The sequence below is a fragment of the Habropoda laboriosa genome, unplaced genomic scaffold, assembly GCF_001263275.1.
Source record: "Habropoda laboriosa isolate 0110345459 unplaced genomic scaffold, ASM126327v1 scaffold45, whole genome shotgun sequence".
NCBI classification, from domain to species: domain Eukaryota; kingdom Metazoa; phylum Arthropoda; class Insecta; order Hymenoptera; family Apidae; genus Habropoda; species Habropoda laboriosa.
In genome coordinates this window covers 646,962-660,382 of record NW_017100168.1, presented here as the reverse complement: position 1 = coordinate 660,382, position 13,421 = coordinate 646,962, and the positions used below count along the sequence as shown (strand labels likewise).

The 13,421-nt window shown below is 36.0% G+C and overlaps 1 protein-coding gene across 6 annotated transcripts in view; it reads left to right on the top strand.

Annotated features, from left to right (window-relative positions):
• The window catches only part of LOC108578660 (dentin sialophosphoprotein-like), a 122,135-nt gene that overhangs the window by 70,157 nt on the left and 38,557 nt on the right, over positions 1-13,421 (top strand). For all 6 annotated transcript variants that reach the window (XM_017942031.1, XM_017942029.1, XM_017942030.1 and 3 more), the window contains one exon: positions 11,308-11,441. In XM_017942031.1, coding sequence (XP_017797520.1) covers positions 11,308-11,441 — 134 coding nt within the window. The remainder of the gene's footprint in view (positions 1-11,307; positions 11,442-13,421) is intronic.

Genomic DNA, 13,421 nt, shown 5'->3' with positions numbered 1-13,421 from the left:
AATTAAAAAAAAAAAAAAAAAAAAAAAAAAAGTGAGTTTAAATCAATTTTGTATTTCAAACGATGTGTGGATAAGATTTAATCTTATAATAAAATTAAATAAATTCTGATCTTTTTTATGTAAATATTAAAAATTTTTAAAGATCTACACATTTCGAGGAAGTTGAAATTTTGATAGAAAATTGACGAATTCTAATTTATTTCAAAAGATTTTCTATCACTAAAATCCATCGGAACGAAGTAAACTGCTATTACTACCTGCAACATGAGCATCGAATGGACAGGAAATTAGACAGAGTCCCGATACTCCTGCAACTAGCCAAGTAATTCCAAACTTTGATAACATGTAGCGTATACTATAAGTACACCAGTTCGAGTAAAAATATCGGAGCAAGATATATCAAATTTCAACTCCTTTTCCAACCGTATTCACTCCTCTCTGTCTCTCCCATTTTCCATTTAAAAAATCACCGGTACGTAATTACCATGTGACATTTAAATTTGAAATATCACTCGAAAATGCTCGTAATCGTGCGATCATGCCAGATGCGCATGTAAAATAGCATATATCACGCGTAAAGCCGCGGCTATTTCGCCAAGTGGTTGTTTATATGTAGAACTTGTGGTCGTTCACGTTGCCAGAAATTGACTCGTCGTACAAGTAGGAAATTTACAATTTAAACACGGTTGAGAAAAATGTGTAAATTCGTAAATACCTGCGATGGATTATTTATTTCCCGCGAGCAATCGTGTAAACACAAGTGAGAGGAGAGAGATCTTTATCTGGTAGAAATGGCAGGTATTTTGCATTCGTTTTGCATAGAATTTCAGCCGATTTGTGTTCGCTCCACCGAAAGAAGAGAAGAGACCGCCAATAGGCAGCAGTAAGAGTTTGAACCTCGTCTAAATTTAGGAGTTTCGCGACGAATTCAATTTTCAAACAGCTAAAAGATTCACGTTGAACAACGTCGATGCGTTTGTATCCGTGAATCGAGCAGAATTTTTGCGGAAACCGATGAAAATCCCTGTGTTTCGTTTCCCCTCTCTATCGCTAATACTGTGGATGCAGTACCACGATTTTTACGTAATATCTCCCAGTGGTATAACTGGATATTATACAATCAATACGTCCACGAATCTCGAAAACATCTATTATTCTCTATCTTTGTGGCCATTTCAAATAGTACTCGATTGTTTTTGACAGTTTCAACAGCCTCTATCCTGTCACACTGTTCGACGTACAACGATACCGGTCTACAGGGAAAACTACACCAAAGTAACGTCGAAACTTGCCAACAGAAGAGTGCACGAATGAAATCACATCTTGCCCAATTTGGAATCGCTACTAAATAAATACAGAAGTGTATCCTCGGTTACAACTTGATACTCGAACGTTGTAAATTATACGGAAGAAAGGAATTGTTATTTTCATTCGTCGAGATGCACGGAATAAGTCATCTGTTGTCCCACCATGGCTCCCATAACGGCGACGCGAGGACCGTTGTTCATCATGACGATTCGAAGGGTTCCGCGATATCGGACTCCCGGCAACACGACACGAAAATATTGCAAGAGTTACTAAATCATAAGCACATTCAGAGACGAATATCCAGAGGTTCAGTGAGTTCGACCTATTCTTACGGTTCCTCGACGTCTTACGGTTCTTCCCATGGCTCGAATTCCTCGAATCACAGCTCGTCGTTGCATCACAGTGTGCACAATCATTCTGTGTACCACACGATACACGGGAGCAGCCACCATCATCAGTCTGTCCATCATCACCATCCCCTTCATCATATGCATCACGTGAATCAGCAGCAGCAGCAGCAGCAGCATCATCATCAGGTGAACAGCGACAGGGCATCGCCTACGTCGCCGAGTCCAACAGGCGATCACGAGAAGCATCATCACCATAATCACTACAGCATTCAGGAGATGATACGGCACTTTGGTAGGAGATTGGGACACATCCGGCGACAGAGCGAGTGCCAGGACCCGCCTAGGAAGAAGGAGGAGGATTTTCGGAATAGAAGCCAGAGTCTGGACGGTGGCGCGAGACATCTAAGTCTGAGGGACGCTGATTGCGAGACCACTTATAAGATATACGAAAGCATACTCAGGCAAGGTAACCGAAACGTTGCTTCGAGATGTCCGAGGCGTTAAAATGCTTTCGGGATTGAATGGATCTGCGGAGAGGGTGCTTTAATCGATACTGTTCCAGGATTTTTTTTTTCCCCACGAATGAACGATTTTTTGGTATTTTTCATTATTCGAGGGACGAAGTTGAACAGTTTAATGATTTTAGAAATTTGTTGTTTTTATTTGAAACTTTAGGGGATATGGATGCTTGAATCGACACTATTCCAAAATTTTATTTGTTTTCTCTCTCTCTTTTTCTTTAGTTTCATGAATGCAAGATTTTTTGGTATTTTTAATTACTCGAGGGACGAAGTTGATCAATTTAATAATTTTTATTGGAGACTTAAGGTGATATAGATGCTTTAACAGACAGTGTTAGAAGATTTTATTATTTGTTTTCTTAATTCCACGACTGAATGATTTTTTAATTTTTATATCTATCGTGTATACATACTTCGATCGGTATAATTTAAAGGTTTCACTATTTTTTCAGTTTAACGACTTCAGTATTATTGAATTTTCATATTTATCCATCGGTTACATTTTTCCACCTACTAATTGTCACAGTTGAAATTGAAAAGAGAAGAACATTTTCTTATTTGTCAGGGTTATTTATTTGTTTACAATACAAGACTTGCTTGCTGATAATGTCGTTTGGAACAGTACAATATCAATCTCTACTACACGATACGTGTGATATCTGTTGGCAAATTTCTTACGTTAATTTTCCGGTTACGCAATTTGTTGTCCCGACGATCGAAAGCGTCCATTCTCCCGGTTTCGATGTGCCAAATCGAATTAAAATGTCATTCACGGTGGGCGCGCTTGGAATCCCTCCTCAGGTATTTCAAGATGTGTATACACAAGCCCAATACATAGTTGAGTACGTAAACGTCAATAATAGTAATCAAGTTATCGAAACAATTTATTCGTTAAATTCGAAAATCCACGATACAAATTCATATCGTATATCTTTCTGTCTAATACTGCCTATATATGTATAATAACAATTATCATTTAAATTATCGTATATTTTCAAAGTTTTCAGAGTAGAAAAATGAAAATAAATTGTAATAATTTATCGTATAATTCGGAAATGTTTAATTTTATTTTATTTCGGGATTTCTCCCTCATTTTCACGATCATATCTGCAACCAAACAATGCCAAATTTAACTTAGCAGCGTGTTTTTATTTCTGCCCTAATGAATGACTGACTTTATGTAACATTTTATTCCACAAGCTCAGCTTCCGTAAAGTTCAGTTACCATTGACAAGATTGAGGATCACCTTGACCTGATCGCATTAGCATTCCTCTTTATAAGTGCTCTTTGAAGTTCTAGACCTCGTTATAGATTCCGTGAGTTTTGCCAGCTATTAACGTACATCCTATACGCCCCTCCTTCGCCCTTTAACACGTTAAGCGCGGCGTCAGTCCGTGGGGACTGACAGTGAACTTTTCGTTTGGGTGGCGTCGGTCCGTGCAGTATCATGTTTAAAAAATAAATGTTATGCACGTCTCCTTCTTTTTTTTTTGCAATTTATGAACACTTCTTCTGTCAACCCGGATTGGTATTTCTTCGTCTGAATGCCGTGTGAGCGCATTTGTTATCTTCTGTTTATACTCTATAACCGGACAGCTCGCTAAGTGATCGCCGTTGTGTGTCGCCTGAACGGGAAGCAGAGTGAAATCGGCTCCGCGCTCAACGTGTTAAATTTCTCATACACACACTGACCAAGCAGGGTTAGTTTTATCTCGTTCGCTAGATTAGCTGTTTTCAGCTTTTCATAGAAAATTCGGAGATACGCAGAGTGTATGCAATGAATTTTAGCAAATTGTGAATTCGGGTAGTTAGTAATTAAGTTATTACAGAGAAATTTATATCGAAACTTGCACGGTTTTGTTGAAAACAAAGTACCTTGAGGTACCTTCACATACAATTTCCACGAAATATTGAGAAACCTACACGTTTTTTTTTTTTTAAACAATCTTACGGTATTCTCAAATAATTGTCACGTAGAATTGCCATAAAATAATTACCAATTTTATGCTGGTTTTTGAATTAACAATTTTATCGATTTTTATAGTATTTACTGTCTTTTTCTATTATTATATGTAATATCTACGAGGCGAGTCTTCAGTATGTTAGACGCTGTAGTTTAAGTACCACCTAATCGCGTATGTTTATGCTTCATTAAGATAGTTAACACTTCATTAAGCCCCGAAAAGCTGGACAACGCATGTTCTCAGCTTCTAGGTAATCACAAGCACAGTAAGCCTAGCTTCTCAAAGGGAATAAACAAGTGGAAGCTGTTCGTTTCCAAAATACAACATTCTTTGCCGGTGGTAAAAAATTCTTCTCCTTTCCTTTTTGGAAGCAGAAGGTACATATATGTGAAAAAGACGCAGTAAAGAAGAAATAATGAGAAAATATGCTTGAAGTTTATACCGAAACGGATGGTTGAGCATTTGAACGCTTTTTATGAGCACAGCTCGACTTTATGATACTACGATACGTATGATACTTTTCCTTTTTTTTTTTTACGGGGAAAATTGTAGCTCGGTGGAAATCTGTTTTGCCACTTTCTGTTGAATTTAATGGCCACTTCATCCTTTGAGGGCTGCATTACAATGATCAAAATATCGTAAAATATCGGCGAGTATTAAGCTGATAATAATTAACTGCGAAAAGTGAGGTTAAGTGAGGTTAAGCTGGCTTTGTAAGGTTAGAAAAATACAAACTCGCGGAGAATTCTGCTTTTGTGACGCAATAGTGTGGAATTTTCAAATAAAGGTGAAAACATATTTGTGCAATAAGTAGATATTGCGAGACGCAGAATTCTTAACAGTGATGAATGAACATGAAATATTGCGAACGACGTGGCGGTGACAATGGAGGATCTGTTCAAACAGTTGGCAGTGTATTGAAATACGTCGCACAACCGGAAATGTGTCGATTCCGCTACTTAAAATATGTCAAATAAAAAAAAAAAAAAAAAAAGAAATTAATACAACTAGAGAATCATAAGTACATATAAGTTCCCTTTATAAATTACCTTATTCACTAGAATCATATCCTTCACATTTCGTTCCACTTGTTCCCCTATCAATCTTGGAATTTAACAATCTCTTTTATTATACCCTCATATATTATTCATTTTATCCACATGTCTCAATGTCACAAACAGACAAACAGAATAATCAAGTAATCTCTGAATTTCCCTAGGGTGATCGAGTCTTGATTTCATTTCCAAGCAAACAATTTTGTGATATATCCGTCGACAATTGCCTGGTATTGCAGATAGATTGTTTACCATTCCTTTAAATATCAAGGATCTTTCGTCGTTCATTTTTCATTTTGTACTTGTCTCTTCGTTTGCATAGAAAGAGTTGACTGCTGGTTGGCGATGTCCGTCAATTTCTAGGCTCACAGAACAAAGTTCTGAAGTGATTGCGAGGCGCATCATAAAATTAATAAACGTTTGTTCGGTGGGCAGTGTTCTTATATTAGCGTTGCAATAGTACGTGCAGCTGCAACGAGCCGAGTCCATTGACGCAGTTCTCTTCGAACCAAGGTCGACGTTCAACGCAGCTCGTCTAAAATAAACTAAGTGGCTTCTTTAAATGATGGTAATTAATGTATTCTATCGATGCGTCAATGGACCCGCCATTCTTATTCTTTGCATTATGGTCGGTCGTTAGAGGTCTCTGATAAGAGGGGGAGAGGCCGTGATCGGGGCTGGATGGTCCTTTGAAACGGAACTGGGGAACGAGCACGGGCGGACTTTGTGTGGAGCGTTAGAAATGCTATTATGTCGATTTGTTTTTGAAGAATGTTTGAAATTTGAGAAAGTGAAACAGTCACGTTTGGAAATTTGAACGATTTAAGAAGACGAATTTCAATATTTGAGAATTTAGGGGGACGAATTTTAAAACTGGAAAATTTCAAAGGGCGAATTTGTAAATTTGAAAATTTCAAGAGACGAATTTGTAAATTTGAAAATTTCAAGAGACGAATTTCAGAATTTGAAAATTTCAAGAGGCGAATTTCAAAATTTAAACAGAAGAATTTGAAAAGAAGAATATCAAATTGTTGACCGTGTATAGTAGAGGAAGTTCTCAAAGTTCGTTTTTCAAATATTGCAAATTTTACTTTTTGCGACTATGATTGTTTCCCCCCATGGACTCTTCCTATAGATATTTGAAAATCTTATTTATCTAATTATAATTGTAGACCACAAAGACATAGATCTGGGATAATTTTACCCTGAAGTCAATGTTTTGTACGTAGTCTAAATGTGCATATGGCAGCGTGGGGCGAGTGAATTCTGTTTTTAACCATTTCGGAAGTATCGACGTTCAGCGTGTACGTCGTGAACAGGAAGAAAGATCTGTTACGTATACGCGAAACCATTAGTCATCATTTAGCATAGCGTCAAAGACTGTACTATTATATTTCGTCCAGCCTTATATGCGGCTAGCCGTGCATTTCGTTCAGTCTGTACTTTTTTATCTGTTTTGCACGTGTCGCAGATCATGTTTTTTCATGAATTACTCATGCGATCGTAGTGTAGGAAGAAGGTGTGTAAACTTTATTCATACGCTGGCAAATATTTTTAAACCAAACACGATTATTTTAACAAGTCCCAAAAAAAAATTGTAAAAAATATTTTTTTTTTTTTAATTTTTTTATTATTTCTCCTATTTCAGTCAGCTTTTAAAAGTTGTTTCAAATGGCTTCAGATAGCAGCTTTCTTATTTTGCTACTTGTTGTATCGATAAGGATAATTGCTACGTTTTGTAACGATACTTCGTCTGGTACAAGCTGTTACTCTTGTTATTTTCTCGGAGACGTGAAGTATCGAAGTACTGGTAATTGATAGATAACGTTTAACGCTGCAAGTATTTATATTGTGTGTATGATCGATGCAAGTCACGTGATGTGAACCAGTCTAATTGAAGGATTCTAAATCTGTCTTGGAATTCCTTTCTGATCGTTTAGGTAAGGTTGTCAGACGTTCGTCGATTATTATCGGGGATGTCTGCGATAGAAAGTAGAACGAAAACATAAAGTATATAAAAAAATATATCGTTTATCTGGGAATGATTACTTGTCTTGTTTGGTATTCGGATCATTGGAAACAGGATATCGTGGAGCAAAGTGTATCTAATTGAAGTTATGTTATTTTGCAAACAAAGTAACGGTAGTTCTGATTATGACGTGTGCATACTTAAATTGTCCGACACTTTGTATAATGTTTTTTTCAATGTGAAAAATAATTTATATCTAAATTGGTCACTATCAGTGTCGACGCCACTCATTTTTTTTTTTTTTTATAGAAATTGACGATCACTTTTTAGCCCACAAAGAGCTTAACAATTGAAGTGACATAGGAAAAGAAACATAATCGAGGCTTGTCTCGTACCCACATCTTCCATTTTCCGTATGATTAGTCCAATCAATTGATCCTACTCTAGTCTAACGTAGAAAAATGGCTGTCACTTCTAATTCGATTCACTTTCAAAAGTGGGGTGATCCTTAAGTCGAGTATAAAATTCACAAGGACCAATCGTACAAAGTATCTCGCATTTTTGCAAACTCTCCGCAAAAGGAGAAAGAACCGACCTATTGATCTGTTTATTCCGGGATACAGTTCTGGTTCTTCCAGTTTCTAGACCGCTGCTCTAATCAATTGAGCTTCCCTGACCGCGAACAGAGTTCTTTCTTCTTGATTGTGACATTTAAACGATACCTTCTCGTCCAGACCGACAAAACAGTTCAATTTAAGCTTTATAACTTACCTTAACTGTGCTCTGAAGTATCTTAAATATATTCTAACAAGGGAACATCACGAAGTGATAAAACTTCGGTATATAGTAGTTCTCAAAAAAATATTCGACACGTATTTTTTTATATCGGCAATTGTCAAGAGTAATGGGTTGAAAATCGCCCTTAAAGTTTAAAGATGTTTGTATTCTTCAACGACAAATTTGAAGAATAATAAATAATTTTGTATTTTTTTTTTAATTCTCTCGTTGAAAATTACGAGATTTGACAATTTACACTGTTCCCCTATCTGTGATAGTTTCCGAGATATTAGACTGAATACGTTTATTACCGCCATCTTTGAGGGCGATTTTCACGCCTCCATTGTGGACGATTGACGATATAAAAAAATACGTGTCCAATATTTTTTCGAGTACTACAACATACCGAAGTTTCATCAGTATCGGTGATTATCACTTCGAGATGTTTTCATGTAAATTAGATTTAAGTTTAGCTCAGTTTACATTGAATTGCTCCAAGATTTATATAAAATATACCCTATCTTATCGTAAATCTATAGATGCATTAGAATACAAGGATACAGTCAGAATATTTATAATCGTAAGAGTTACATGCGGTGACAAGGCAGATTTGCATTGTAATCTTGCAACGTATTATAAATCGTACAGTAGTCCTCTATCAGTATTTCTGTGACTCGTCGATCATTGACGAGAGCGTCAGTCTACGCTGAGGATAACGTAGACGGGAATACACGAAAGAAATAAACAGCCTTGATAAGACGAGGGGAGCATCAGGCTAACGTTTTCGAGCTGAGGAAGCGGATTTAATCATGGAAACGTGCACCAGTGACCTTCGCCACGAGCAAAACAAATCTTAAACACCCAAAGCAAGAATACTTATTTCGTAATTTACATTTTGTTTTTTGCATTCTTCGTTCATTTTTTAAGACCACGCAAACAACAGTAGTAGTATCTTTAATACATCGGTAATATTTGTTTTTTCCATAATTTTCGATTTTCTAATTTTCATTAATTTCCCTTTTAATCTCCTATTTAATTTCTTGTACGAACCATTACACGATCGGCAATTGTTCCTTTTACCTCTTTGCTCTCTTAATTGATACTTCTATTTACCGATAAAATCTTGAAAAAGTCAACGCGGAGAAAACGCTAAATTTATTCAAGGTAGAATTGATCGAGAATGTCAATTAACTGGCCGTGAGATGAAATATCATCCACGCGTTACGAATATGAAATGTAACGAGGAAACGTCGAAGCCTGAACGTTCATTTTCACTCGTGCTATTTATTCCAAAAATTGCTATTTCACGCGGCAATTCGAAATTTCATGCCTCGATGAATTTGAAAGACGTACTGTGAATATTAGTTAAAACGTGAAAATAATATTACGAACACGTCTGTTTTTGGTATCGTATTTCAGCATGGAATGTGTTTACTATATACATAACTTGAAGTTTTTTATGCGCGATGAAATAACGTTCGACCGTTACGAAAACCGAGAAGGGCAGTTTTGTTTTGCTATTTAAGACGGATTCCTGTTTCGTGTGGCGTCGCAATCGTACGCGTCTGAACACTTTCAGGGAGAAAAAGGTTTGTTTTGCTGTACACGTGGCCGAGGGGATCGTGTTAAACGGAATTCGAGTGCGTGGCTGGAAATCTCGATATTTTTTACGACGTTAGCGTCGATACGTGCAGAATTCGATTTTTTCGACGTTCTTAAAGCAGCGTAAAGTGAATACCACAGAACGGAAATTGAATATTCTATGTCACGTGGTCAGCGCATAACCTCACTTCTTTAGTTCGAAGCACGTTTAGCTATACGAGGCTCTGCATGATTTAACGATTATAATATTGAAAAAAAATGTGTCACGGATAAGATGAATTTAATTAGGTTAGTACATATTTAAAATTAGATCATGATGTATTTCGTTATCGTTGAACAGTGAAGCTGACTAATATTTCAGATAACAATTTAGATCTGAATCTATACGTGAAATACATTCTTTTTTTCTTTTTTTCTATAAAAGTTTGCTGATATGTAGACGACAAAATTATTATTTATTTTTAAATAGAAATTTCTTGTTTTGCAAATTAATTTTCAAAATTCGAGCTTATATCAATTTTTTTGTCTGATATACACCGAGTTCGCGATGTATTATTTTCATTCAGTGATGAACCATGAATAATAAATAATATTTTGATTCAATGATGAACGATAAGTAATAACGGATATGTTATTGTAACGGACAATGATGATAAATAATGACGAAAATATTTTGTACTTCTAATAATACTGCGATAGTAGATTTCATTTAAGTGAAATCATCGATATATACGTGAGTAAAAACTCGTTTCTTTTATGTCTCTTTGATCCGTAATCACATTAAACACAAATGTACCATTTTTCGAGAAACATTCTAAAAATATATTGAATTATTATGCTAATGTTGCGCCTTTTTCTGGAAGCGACAAAAAAAAAAAAGAAATAAGGAAAGCAGATGCTGAGTCATAGAGGCGAACTCCTCGCGCGAGTTCGAACGTGCATGCAATTGAAATGTAAATAACCAGTCACGTTTTACGTAACCCCATGGAAGATTGTGCACGTCGGCTCGTAAATTGTATTAAATTGTAACCAGTTAAGGTCAGTGTTGTAACTCACGTTCGGATTAAGTCCCGGGCCATCAGTTAGTAAATGTAAGGTTTCCCAGAAATAAGAATTTTAACAAGTTCAGTGTCCATTGGACTATAATATGGGTCATGATAATTCGAACTTTCACAATCACTGACAGATGAGTCTTTTTTGGTGTAGGGATTATTCGAGCGAAAGTATCCGAATATAAGAAGTTTATCATAAGTCCACAACTTTTCAATTTTCATTTTATTGCTTTAGTGAAATATCTTTTAACACATAAATTTACCGTAAGAAAAAAATGTCAGAAGTTGAATTATAATATTTCCAACGAGTAAATTTTGGCCGACTGATGTTTCATAATACTGTAATTAAGTAATTTTCCAAACAGAAATTTCCTTTTTTCTTTCACTTCAAAAATTTCATTTTCAACTTACGAAAGTTTTTTCGCTGTAGTACGATATGTAATTTAGGTTCAATTTTTTAATCGATTCAGTAAAGGTTAGATTTCTAACTACGTATGTAAATAATTTGTAAGTTGCTGCACCTACAAAAATATAACAGAGGAAGAAATAGTACGTGTTCGCCCCCGCAGTGAACGTGTTAATTGAATTATTTTCCATATTTTTATTGCACTGTTATACCAGACACTCGATTCTCGAATCATTATCTTTCCAGTGTGTATTATAAGAATAAGGTTAATTTTTGCTATAATTGCAAATTGCAAATTACAGGCGCTCTCAGGAGGAGTTCCTTGGATCCTGGTGCCAGGAGATTCTCCTTGGGCACACCCGCCATCCCCCATAGAGCATCAGACGCATGCCTTGATCCTGCGCACGCTGCGATTCTCTTCAGGGACGCGAGGGGGGTGAGTGTTGTTTTTAACTACTATCTTCAATTACGTACGAATAAATTTTTAATTTGCTTAATGGTTGTGTTGACATTGATTTTTATAATCACAAGTATCAGCAAGATATGGTTATTTTCAACGGTAACGGTGAAAGAAGTAATGCACAAGGTGTTTCATATATTTCGGATATTTGGAATATTCTTGTCGCTCTATTGGCAGTGTTTCACAACAACTCAGCAATATATTATAATCGGTTGACAAAGTGTCTATTTATGGACGCTTACGTTTTTGAATTTCTGCGCCTCGGTTAGAGAGTAGAAAATTTATGCAATCAGCATCTAAATATCAAAGCAAAAATAAAAACGTAAGGAAATAAATGTTACAGCTACGAAAGTCTCGTTTTAAGATTTTTAAGTGTAGTGTGTATTTCAGAATTGCATATTTTTCGTGTTGTATTTTTATAAAATATAAAGACGGTAAATTTATCAGTGTATTTGAGATATGTTTATTGTACACGGTGTAGTTGAAACGACCGTGAAAAAGAAAGTGCAGTATTCTGTTAGAACGGGAAAGCGGATGAGCTTATGAGGCTTACCGCGTGAATTATACATGCTTGATAGAGCCATTCTTGTTGCAGTGCTTGGAAGTATAAAAGAACCGTACGTTAATCGCGTTAGAAAATGTATTAAATTGAATGGCTGCCGTTCCGTGGCAGCTTTTACAGTAAACCGAAAGCGAATAAAGATTCAAGTACGAAAACTCACGATTTTATAACGCTTTCACACTTTGATAAAAAATGTTTTCTTTTCAAAGCATGCAGTGCGAGTAAACGTACTTTTTCGTTAATCAAAAATATATATACCTTCGCTAGAAAAGATATTGACGTTTTCGAAACATTTTAAAAAGAAAAAAATTTTTTGAGTCAATTTTTACAATCGTAATATTTTTTACATCGGTCTAAGATACTTATTATTAAGATATTTTCCGCAATGCCAATAAAAAGTAATATTTCAAATGTCCAAGTTAAATGAAACACCCTGTATATCCAGACACTGATTTCAAAGTGTGTTGACCTCTTTCCGTCTTGGTAGACTTCAGCTACCGACAATCAGTGTTTATGTTTTTACACACTCTTCAGTCTTCTCGAACTTAAAACAACGATTAATATAAACAGAATGGTATACGTATAAGAATATCTCTTTTAATGTTTTTTTTATCGACATTGACGTTAGCAAGATTCTTCGTGCGTTAAATTTTTTTAATTATCTCACATTCCACGCTAGATATGGGTTTCGTGTTTGCAAGAGTCGGCGATACATAGTATCCCTATCACGTTGCACGTCTCTGATATCTCTCTTACCCTACGGTTTTCGCACGAGCTTCTTGATCAACAACGAACGGAACAAAAACACGCCTGCCAAGCGCGTTACTTCCTCACTTTTTCTCATGTTTCCCTCGTAACGATTTATTGTGCGAACCCCGTTTGTAAATATCGATCTGACGAAACGCGAGAAGAGCAATCTAGGTCACGATGAAAGCTCGAAACATAAGAGGTAGAAGGGAATTTAGTCGATGATGAGGAAAAAAGCGTCGTTCCTGTAGCTATTTTATCATGCTGGAAATGTAGGTCGAGGTTATTTCTTCTTCTTTCTATGCATCTTGTTGTGTACCGCCACGAGGAACGCATAGGTGGAAAGGTCCAAGTTGTTAATGTGCTGCTTAATTACTTTTACTGCTAATTAAGCACGTGGAGAAACTCCGTCGGTTTGAAGGTCGATAAATAGTGTGCGACAGTCGGTAAAAATGGGTTTCGCAGATATTTTGGCTAGATATCTTTGTAGGTAAAACAGTCAGTCAAATACAATTTTTCTATATTACCGACATTATAATCTACCGAAGGTGGATTAGGAATTTTCTTTTTTCCTATGATGGTATCTGATAGATAAATTACTGCTCTGATCTTTTATAATTTTTATATATTTTGTAAAATATCTGTAT